The following is an 11,644-nucleotide window of genomic DNA, read 5'->3' as shown; positions in this document are numbered from 1 at the left end:
TGGGCACCTCAAGAGTAGTAGAGAGTCCATCCTCTCTCAAGGAGTAAAGTTCCAGAGCCCAAGCTGTTCGTGGAGGTATATCTAGCCGGTACCTCCCAACCTCCTGCACAAGCTCGGGCTCCTTCCCCACCAGTGAGGTGACATTCCATGTCCCTGGTGGCCCCGTGAGGGGAGGCCCGGCCACCAGGCACTTGCATTCGAGCCCCAACCCCGGGCCTGGCTCCAGGGTGGGGCCCCGGCTGCGCCATGCCGGGCGACGTCAAGGGACTTGATCTTTCTCTGATCATAAGGGGCTTACATAACTATTACAAATAATATCTATATATGAAGTACATACTGTTACCTCTGGAACCTTGTTTATTTTTAGCCACTACAATTTAATTTTCATAAAATTTTCAACTAAAGGCCTTTTCACACCGAACGTGACGCGAATAAGCGAGACGAAAAAGCGAAAAAAACGCAGCCGAATTTAATGCACCAAAAGTATTCACACCAAACGTGACACAATTTTTCGTTCTAGATACTTGTTGGTTTGCACTTGACATTAAAACCCAAGCCTCTTTCAAAACAGGTAGCAACTAAAAAGAGCACTCTCTCCATGAGTAGGATGAGTGATGTTTTATTTTTGTGCTCACTTCAGCTCTGCATCCAGAACTTTTGAAATATGCTGGGAAAAGGCTGGTGTGCATCTCCCCCTCACTTCACAAGATTTGGAGGTGCCACTTGCAAGAAGTGGAACTGTAGTGATCAGTTTATCAATACATTGTCAGCTGGAGTAATTCTTTTCCAGAAAATGGACACCTGGACATATTTGAGCAGCACAAACGGAACACGCCTGGCCATGTGTCTGACGTAAAAATATAAAAAAATTTGTTTATTTGTAATGAAATCAGTTTAGTTCACAAGCAAGTGAAGATCCTCTGCTATCCGTCTCCATATGTTATCTTTGTATTCATTATCTTTGTATTCATTATCTTTGTAGTTTTTGTCCTTTTTATCATAGATAACTGAATTCGCTGAAACAAATTGGATTAAATACTACTCTATTCAGAATAATTGTAATATTAAATGATCCTTTAAATTGGGATGGTTTGTCTGAATTCATTTAGTCAGCATCACACTCTAGCCACTTCAAGGGTGAGGCAGAATCTCAGGTCGATAGCACAGGCAGGGTGTCGGTATCCAGATAATCCAGTGATCACACTCTAGCCACAACAAAATCAAAATGTATAATTTTGTCATCAGTATTTTCCTCAAATGTTCATGAGTTTTTGAGTGAGTGAGTGAGTGAGTGGTTTGGCATTCCAATGAAAAGTTTTTCTCCCCTGAAAAAGTCACAAGATGTTTTAGGATTTATAAAAAGTCACGTGTTCTTCCCAGTGATAGAAGTTAACTGAAACACTTATAGAGCCACAACCATGACCTTGGTATCTCAGTGGGAGCAACTGGCCTGTCATGTCTGTGATGCTGTATATGTGTGTGAATAACTATTTGACAGCACATTCAGAGTGAAATGAGGGAATCAAAATACAATGGTGAAGATTTGATTAATGCCAGAGAACTGACCATTCCTTACGTTGTATTTACTGGTGTTAGTTTATTTTGGCAGGGTAAAACAACCTCTTCAGGTGTTTAGAGATTTCTTTCATTTTAAGTCCATAAATGATTGGATTAAAAAGGGATGATATAAAATCACCTGTAAAGTCATTATTAAACTTACAATCTTTCGAATGTGTGATTCCAATCTAACTATAATGACACTGTATGTACACAAACAAGAAAAGTTAATCAAAATGATCAGATGAGGTAAACAGGTCTGTGCAGCTTTTTTTCTGACTTCTCTACTGCTTTGATAGGATATTATAAGTATCCTGGTGTATGTAAAAAGTATGAAAAGCACAGGGAGAAGTGCAAAATTGACTAGCATGATCATATCATGTATAGTATGCATTGTTGAAATCACACACTGAAGTTTCTAAACTACTGTACATTGTTGTGAAAGATTCCTTGTAAAATATGGCTACAGTTTTTCTTTGGCAGTGAAACCAGTTGCAACTGCCATCTGACATACAGGCAGAAGCCAAGCTAAAAGTAACAGAATACAGAGAGTAGTTTTTCTCATGATAACTGGATACTGCAGAGGTTTATATATGGACACATACCTGTCATAGGCCATGACTGCCAACAGTAAGAACTCTGAACTGAGTAAGGAGTAAAATATATCAAACTGAAAGAGATAGGCTGAATATGATATGATCTGTTTCTTGGATAAAAAGTCAACCAACAGCAATGGGTAGACAGAAGAGCTCAAAAGAAGTGAGTTGATTAACAAAGCTGCAATGAAAATGTACATAGGCTTATGGAGGTTTTTGTGAATCTAGATGAGACGTACAATAGTACAATTACTGCAGATGATTAGAATATATGCTGTAAATATTTCCACAAAATAAGCATACCTGTATTTGTCTACATCCACATGCCCACCAAATGTAAAATATGTTACATTTGTCGTGGCAAGAGTGATATACCAACTGAATTAATTCAGACAAACCATTACAATTTACAGGATCATTTAATATTACAATTATTCTGAATAGAGTAGTATTCAAACACATAATATTGTAGTTAGGGAACAGAGAACAGAGATCAGAGAACAGAGACTCTCCTCTTGCAATGGACTAGATAAAGCCTAAGAAGATTGTTAAAGCCCCAGTCAGTCAGATCATTTGTTATTAGTCCCGAGTCAGCGTCTTCCCCAGCCGGCTGGGTCCCCAAAAAGTACATCGTCTACTGTTCACTGCAACATGGTCCTTTTTCCTCTCTCCTCTCAGGCTCACTCCTTTCTTATCCGCAGCCTCCCTTATGCTGTTGCGTCTATTTCTGAACCTAACTTCCTGTCTCCAGTTTCGGGAGACAACACCCTGAGATGTACTTCAAAAACAGGAAACATCTTGTTCCTGTTTTCCAACTCACATCGCACAATCAAATAAAAAACTGAATAATTGGGCGTGCAAAATTATTCAGCCCCTTTACTTTCAGTGCAGCAAACTCTCTCCAGAAGTTCAGTGAGGATCTCTGAATGATCCAATGTTGACCTAAATGACTAATGATGATAAATAGAATCCACCTGTGTGTAATCAAGTCTCCGTATAAATGCACCTGCACTGTGATAGTCTCAGAGGTCTGTTTAAAGCGCAGAGAGCATCATGAAGAACAAGGAACACACCAGGCAGGTCCGAGATACTGTTGTGGAGAAGTTTAAAGCCGGATTTGGATACAAAAAGATTTCCCAAGCTTTAAACATCCCAAGGAGCACTGTGCAAGCGATAATATTGAAATGGAAGGAGTATCAGACCACTGCAAATCTACCAAGACCTGGCCGTCCCTCTAAACTTTCAGCTCATACAAGGAGAAGACTGATCAGAGATGCAGCCAAGAGGCCCATGATCACTCTGGATGAACTGCAGAGATCTACAGCTGAGGTGGGAGACTCTGTCCATAGGACAACAATCAGTCGTATACTGCACAAATCTGGCCTTTATGGAAGAGTGGCAAGAAGAAAGCCATTTCTTAAAGATATCCATAAAAAGTGTCGTTTAAAGTTTGCCACAAGCCACCTGGGAGACGCACCAAACATGTGGAAGAAGGTGCTCTGGTCAGATGAAACCAAAATCGAACTTTTTGGCAACAATGCAAAATGTTATGTTTGGCGTAAAAGCAACACAGCTCATCACCCTGAACACACCATCCCCACTGTCAAACATGGTGGTGGCAGCATCCTGGTTTGGGCCTGCTTTTCTTCAGCAGGGACCGGGAAGATGGTTAAAATTGATGGGAAGATGGATGGAGCCAAATACAGGACCATTCTGGAAGGAAACCTGATGGAGTCTGCAAAAGACCTGAGACTGGGACGGAGATTTGTCTTCCAACAAGACAATGATCCAAAACATAAAGCAAAATCTACAATGGAATGGTTCACAAATAAACATATCCAGGTGTTAGAATGGCCAAGTCAAAGTCCAGACCTGAATCCAATCGAGAATCTGTGGAAAGAACTGAAAACTGCTGTTCACAAACGCTCTCTATCCAACCTCACTGAGCTCGAGCTGTTTTGCAAGGCGGAATGGGCAAAAATTTCAGTCTCTTGATGTGCAAAACTGATAGAGACATACCCCAAGTGACTTACAGCTGTAATCGCAGCAAAAGGTGGCGCTACAAAGTATTAACTTAAGGGGGCTGAATAATTTTGCACGGCCAATTTTTCAGTTTTTTATTTGTTAAAAACGTTTGAAATATCCAATAAATTTCGTTCCACTTCATGATTGTGTCCCACTTGTTGTTGATTCTTCACAAAAAATTACAGTTTTATATCTTTATGTTTGAAGCCTGAAATGTGGCAAAAGGTCGCAAAGTTCAAGGGGGCCGAATACTTTCGCAAGGCACTGTATATGAAGTACATACTGTTCTATGGCATAGTTCTTCTGGAATCTGATTTATTTTTAACTACTACACATTCATCAATTCATCATCCATTAAAGTTGTTAAAAATATGTGAATATGTGTATACAGAAAACGTAGATCATCTTTGAAAGATTAACTGTCACTATTTATCATGTAACCTGCACTGGAAAGTGTATTCTTCTCCAGAATTCAGAATGGAGTGGTCATATGTGTGGAATATCTTTTATAAGATTTCTTCACTCTCCATGGAGCTCATTAAACTCTTCATCAAAAAAACACCCACATCACAACCTTGTGTAGGTCAGGCCACTGAGTCTAAGCAAAGAGAATGGAACACATTTAATCTTCCTGAGTTCCTGAGTAAATGCTGTAGCACCAAAGCAAAACTGAGTCTCAGAGGAAATCACTAATGATATTTGACAATGGTGATAATGCCCCTATTCAAAGGGCACAAGGGATCATTTAATGGTTTAATGAGTATGAAAATGATGTGAATTTTATGCTATGGTCTTCACAGTCACCAGATCTCAACCCAGACTAACATCTATGGGAGATTTTGGACCGACATGTTAGACATCCCTCCCCACCACTATGATCAACCAATGCCAATGCCAGGACATCCTGATAGTAAAGAGTTACAGTAGTCCAGCCTGGAAGTAACAAGGATAGGACCATGCAGTTAAGGTGAATGGGGGATTGTGCACATGTGGCTATTTGGTGGCAGTAACACACACAGAAAGTGAGATAGTTCATAACTGGCAACATGTTGCTCATAGCTTGTACCAAGGCAGTTTCTGTAGGGATGAGTTTCAAGATTTACTGTGAAGATATCACACATGGATATAGGATATATACAGTAACTGGTTGAAAACATGGGACTGGAGAAAACTCCGAATGATGCATGAAATGTAGAGTTTGTTAAGGTAGCTCAAACACAGAGACATGCGAACGGGAAAAAGACGGACCCAGGTAGCTGGTTTTGGTGCAAGCAGTGATATTTATTTACAGTGATACAGTACAATAATAGAGACATGATGTAGGTAGGGGTAACCAGGTCTTGATCAGCAGCAGATGCAAAACAGTCAGTGGTGGATGATACTGGACCGGGCTGCAGACGCTGGGATAACTCCTGGGCTGGTTGAGGTAGGGATGATGGTGGCTGAGGAGACAGGAGCATGTACAGACAGATTAAAGGAGACTGTGCATCGGCCTGTATGGTGGAGGCTGGCAGGGCTGAGATGATCCTGGGTCAAGAGGAGCAGTCTGTAGAGGAGGAAAGAAACAGTGGGATGAAAAAGAGGTGCGAATAATACAGAAGACTAGTAACTGGCGTACTGGCACAACGAAGACAACGAGCATAGGGGCCTGAAGACAAAGATTGAACTGACAGGGGAGTGAACAGTGAGTAGTGTATAAGTACGGAGGGAAACTAACAAGATGCAGCTGGTAAATAATTAGGGAAGCGAGGCAGGTGTGTCGACAGAGTTTGGCCCTGGTAAACCTGCGTGCTTCAGGAGCTGCAGGGGAGCGGTGGAAAGTCCAGGGGGAACCAGGAGATTTCTGTTTTTCCTGGACTGGGTCTTCAAAAGCTGTATTTGAACTGGAATACCAAACCACTGTGAAAATCCTGCCAAGCCAAACCTATACATCACCATTCTCCTGTTTGTCCAGTGAATGACAAAAACTTCATCCTTTGGCATGGTCTGCAGGTTCAGCCAAAGCCTTTGGGTCTTCAACAAGACAAACCTTGAATATATTTGTTTATAATGGGGCCAAGATTTTAGAATAGAATAGACTTTATTGTCATTACATAGTCATGTGCAATGAAATTAGTATGCTCTTGACCAAAACAGAGTACAATAAAGACTTGGCACATTTTATAAGAAACAATCATAGTCATAACAAATGAAATGGTAACACTGATACATGTCAAAAAAGAAGTCAAGTGAAGGTAGTTACGAATGTGTATTTCATTAACACATTTTGCCACTTTCCAATTAAGACAAGAGCATCATATCATTTACTGAAAAATACAATTTGCCAGGTCATAGGCCCCAGTGAAATAGGGCCAACAACAATTGGATTCAGGCCTCAAAGGTCTGATAAAGTTTACATGTTGGTCACTACTTGTGGAAAGATTAATGAGATCCATGGAGACTGAAGCAGCCTGATAAAAACATCACACTGGCTCAGACAGTTCTCTTTATGAATTCTGGAGATGAGCACACACTACATGCATTCTAAAGTCAGGTAACTGTGACTAAGAGAATCCAAATCAGAAAAAAAAAGTTAAGAATCATCAAAGACATCATCACTACAGTTTATCCACATATTCCTGTTGCTGACTGTCTTGAAACATTTTAAATTTGTTTTTCTTAATGGAGGAAGAATCAAATCAAACATATATAACTTTTGGTGGGCATGTGGAGCTTCACAAATACAGATACCTTTATTTTCTGGTAGTTTTTACCATATATATTCTAATCATCTGCAGTAATTGTACTATTGTGTACCTGATCTGGAACCACCATGACCTCCATGAGCCTATGTACATTTTCATTGCAGCGTTGTTACTGAACTCTGTTCTTCTCAGCACTAATATCTACCCAAAGCTGTTGATTGACTTTTTATCTGAAAAACAGATGATATCATATCAAGCCTGTCTTGTTCAATATTCGTTGTTTTATACGTTTGTTGATTCAGAGTTTTTACTGTTGGCAGCAATGGCCTATGACAGATATGTGTCTATATGTAAACCTCTGCAGTATCCAACTGTCATGAGAGGAAAAATGATCAGCATCTTTCTGGCTTTATCTTGGCTTGTGCCTGCTTGTCATGCTTTGGTATTAGCAGCACTGAGCTCTAAGCAAAAGCTCTGTAGCTCTACTCTGAGAGTAATTTTTTGTAATAACTCATTTTTTGAACTTTTTTGTGTACCATCAAGAGCAATATCTACATATGGTGTGTTCATGTTCCTAAATGATGTTGTTGTTCCTGTGATCTTCATAGTTTTCACATACAGCAGGATACTTATAATTTGTTACCACAGCAGTGGAGAAGTCAGGAGAAAAGCTGCACAGACCTGTGTTCCTCACTTGCTGGTTTTGATGAATTATTATATTTTGATAACATATGATCTTATTACAGGTCGACTGAAATCTGATTTTCCAAAAATTGCACATTTAATAATGACTTTACAATCAGTTTTGTACAATCCTGTTTTTAATCCAATTATATATGGACTAAAAATGAAAGAAATTGATAAACACCTCAAGAAATTGTTTTGGCAATATAAAATGAATTAATGTTATGAGCAGTGTGATTTATCTGATTCCTGAATATTTGTGAGGGTTTGCTTTGATTCTTAACACACAGTAAAGAGCATTGTCAGCTTCAAAACTGACTGATACATTTTTTTACCATTTCTCCAACATCCATTGTTTCTGCCCAGTGATCAGATCTTTTCTTTCTTGATGTTTAATTCTTCTTTGAATCAACTGTACACATGCAGAACCCTGCTAATCTGATGCAGCTCATTCAGCTGAGATGGAATAGACTGTTATGTAAATTTAGAATATGCTCACTTTAAAAATATTAAATGATATATTTACTTAGGTTAACTGTTACCACTAAACTGTGTCAAATAAATTGAGGAAAAAGTTATGAAATTAATTAGTACTCAATGTTGTTAAGCAACTCTCATAAAATTATCTTAATGATCAGAATCAGCTTTATTGGCCAGGTGTGTCGGACACGAGGAATCTGACTCTGGTACATCGGCTCTCAATGTGTACGTACATATCCCCATGCAAGGGGCAAGTAAACAGTAAACCAACATAAGGCTGTGTAATATAACATAATAAACAGTATAAACAGGCAGTAAACAATGCAGACAGACAAAGGAATATTCATTAGGAAACGAGATAAAAATACTTAAAAATAAAGACCTGTACAGATCTGTATAATCTGGTCAATGTATTGTAATACCCCAGTTCTTTAACTGGGGTATTTCTTCATTTAGTGCTGATTTATTTTAACCACAAGTAAACATTACAAACATGACCTGGGTTGCTCCCCCTTCCAGAGGCACACACACAGGCTGCTGGAAAGTGGAGCCCCTGGCCACACAGAGCCTAATACATTTATAAGTTTTGGGCTAACCCCTTACCCAGATGAAGTCAGTCCGAAGACTCCATCTCTTATCTAGCGCTCCACATGCTTGGAGCAGCTGCGTTTCTACCTAGTCATAACAAAGTGAATAATCTCAATGTGTGTGTATGTTGTCACATGGTGTGTAGCTAAGGCCTTCATTCATTTATTCAGACGTAATCCGAAATACAGTGTGTGAGGCCGTCTACATCCTCTCCATGAGGACTTAAGGAGTTACCTAAGTTATGCTGAATTAACTTCAGACAATCTTGTCCAATTTACTGAACACTGGTTCTCTTCATGTTGTTGGAGTTGATTCTACCTAATACAACTGAAACCAACTGGCTCTGTCATTGGGACTGTGTCACAGAAATACTATTTGGGCATTTTTATGTCACCTGACTTTATTAAATGACTCCATTATATGAAGTCCTCCTTAATGATTCCAAAAGAGTTTGGTTGTTGATTGTGACTTACAGTATAATGATGTACATTTAATTAAGCCACGATCATTTTTTGTCCAGGTAGTAGTCTAAAATAAAGTCAGTTGTCAGTGATAATTTCTGTCTCAGAGATGACCAATTGACAATGATCAAAGCAGGTGAAATTGTTTATTTTGTCCAAGTAAAAGTCAAAAGCACAAATGTATTGGGTTTTATGTGGCTCACTGGATCTTGTAGTGGTCAACAATAAACAAGGTTCCAGAGGTAATACTGTATGTAATAGAACAGTATGTAGTTCTATATAAATAATATATGGATATTATTTGTAATAGTTGTGTAAGGGTGAGCTAAGTGTCCATGCAAGCTTGATCTGTTTCTCTTCTCTTGCGCAAGCATGAATATCTTGGGCTGTGTCCCCCTTGATTAACTTATGGGTAAACATCCCAAGGAAGTCTAGATAGGGAATGGATATACTGTAGCTGCAGCCTATGTGAACTGTTCGTGTGCTCTGTTCAGGTTTAGAAAAAGGAAATGTGCACTAGGTCAATGTGACCTAGAAGTTCATGTACTGTACAGCTTAGACAATGCGCGGAAGAAGGTGTGTGAGGGTAGCTGGCATGGGACCGCGTCTTCATGGCTCAGGCCATGGAGGGCTGTGTAAATGTGAGCAGATAAAAAGCTGGGTTAGAGCAGAGAGAGAGGATGACAATGCTATTGGGACAGCAAACCGTGTACTTTGTGGGGACGCTGACCCAGCCGGCTGGGGGGACGCTGAATTAAGACTGACAGCTGACTGTGGGCTGACAAAGACTGACTGACTCTGTGACAACTCTCATGTAATACTGTATCTATTCCATTGCAGGAGGAGTGAATCTGTTCTCTGTTCCCTAACTACAAGATTATGTGTTTAAATACTACTCTTTTCAGAATAATTGTAATATTAAATGATCCTTTAAATTGGGATGGTTTGTCTGAATTAATTTAGTCGGCATCACACTCCAGCCATGACAATCTAACCCAAGGCTTACGGTCCACTGCAGGTGGGATTAATCTGTGTTTAAGGCCCTGCTGTGCTGTGTGTAAAGCCTGTTGCCATCCAACTCCAACACTTACACACCTATGCACATCTTGACTCCCTCATCCTGTTTGTGATTTCCATGGACAGGATCTCAAGATGAAGCTGGGGAAAGGAGTGTCCAGACCAGGGTCCTTAGTATTGCTTTTCTGCTTTTTGCAGATGATTTGGTTCTGTTGGCTTCAGTCCAGGACCTTCTACATGCACTGGGGTGGTTTGCAGTCGAGTGTGAAATGGTTGGGTTGACAATCCTCCAAATGTGAGGCCATGGTCTTGCTCACAAGTGAGGGCAAAATAGAGCGCAAGATTGCAGATAAGAGGGAGCTGAGCCAAAAGGCTAAGAGGGAGCTGAGCCAAAAGGCTAAGTTCTCAATTTACCAGTCAATCTACTGTATGTTCCAACCCTCACCTGTTGTCATGAGCTTTGGGCATAGGGATCTATTTAAATTAATGATATCTAATGTCAGGCTGCTGTATGGATTTGTCACAATAACAAAACAGGCAGCACACTTGGATTTCTGTTGAAACAATGCTCTTATGGGCAGTTTTATATTCTGAGACACAGTTATAGTTGAATTTACCAACAAGTTTGAGCTTCTTCTATCATTTAAACAGCGCATGTTGTTACTGTGCATTTGATGTGCGCCAGCTTGCACTGCAAGTGATTCATCCTATCTGTAATTCCTCACTGCACATTTGTTTTTTTTTTGTTAGTATTTTTGTAGTGAGCTACCAAAACTACAAAAAAAATTACCATTGCTTCTCTACTGTACTTGAGCCCCATTTGACCAGCCTCACCCCCTTTTTTCTTTCATCCTGACCACTCTCAGAGCAGGGAGGAGATCAAACAGATGGTGTCCAGGGTGTGAGGGGTCAGCAGTGATCCTCTCCGCCCTCCTTTTGACCCGTGAGGTGTACAGGTCCTCCATGGAGGGCAGGCTCACACCAATGACCTTTTCTGCAGTTCTGACTGTCCGCTGAAGTCTGTTCTTGTTCTGTTTGGTTGCTGAGCCAAACCAGACAGTGATGGAGGTGCAGAGGACAGACTGGATGATTCCTCTGTAGAACTGGATCAGCAGCTCCTGGGGCAGGTCGAACTTCCTGAGCTGGTGCAGGAAGTACATCATCTGCTGTGCCTTCTTGGTGATAGCCCTGATGTTGCATATCATGGGAGATAGTGGAGCCCAGGAACTTGTAGGACTTTACTGCTGATACAGTGCTGCAAAGTATGGTGGGGGGGGCAAGGTGGGAGGATTTTTCCTGAAGTCCACTGTCATCTCCACTGTTTTGAGCATGTTCATCTCCAGATTGTTGCGGCTACACCACAGGACCAGTTGCTCAACCTCACATCTGTAGGCTGACTCGTCATCATCTCAGATGAGACCAATGACCGTTGTGTCATCAGCAAACTTTAGGAGCTTGACAGAGGGGTCCTTCGAGATGCAGTCGTTGGTGTAGAGTGAAAACAGCAGAGGGGAGAACACACATCCCTGGGGGGCGCCTGTGCTTATTGTCT

The 11,644-nt window shown here is 40.6% G+C and overlaps 1 protein-coding gene and 1 pseudogene across 1 annotated transcript; one reads left to right on the top strand and one right to left on the bottom strand.

Moving 5' to 3' along the window:
• Nucleotides 1–1,592: 1,592 nt before the first annotated feature.
• On the bottom strand, nucleotides 1,593–5,820 carry LOC109952975 (olfactory receptor 6N2-like; annotated as a pseudogene).
• Nucleotides 5,821–6,839: 1,019 nt separating this feature from the next.
• On the top strand, nucleotides 6,840–7,766 carry LOC109952974 (olfactory receptor 5AC2-like). Its single transcript, XM_020588302.1, has one exon. The coding sequence runs from the start codon at nucleotides 6,840–6,842 to the stop codon at nucleotides 7,764–7,766; it is 927 nt and encodes a 308-aa protein (XP_020443958.1).
• Nucleotides 7,767–11,644: the final 3,878 nt, after the last annotated feature.

This window comes from Monopterus albus, unplaced genomic scaffold (genome assembly GCF_001952655.1).
Source record: "Monopterus albus unplaced genomic scaffold, M_albus_1.0 scaffold525.1, whole genome shotgun sequence".
NCBI classification, from domain to species: Eukaryota; Metazoa; Chordata; class Actinopteri; order Synbranchiformes; family Synbranchidae; genus Monopterus; species Monopterus albus.
Note: the sequence above shows the minus strand (reverse complement) of the source record. Positions and strands in the feature narration are given on the sequence as shown.

What these genes read in the sequence shown, in the direction of transcription:
- LOC109952974 (XM_020588302.1), top strand. Translation starts at nt 6,840, where the DNA reads ATGGAGGAAGAATCAAATCAAACATATATAACTTTTGGTGGGCATGTG.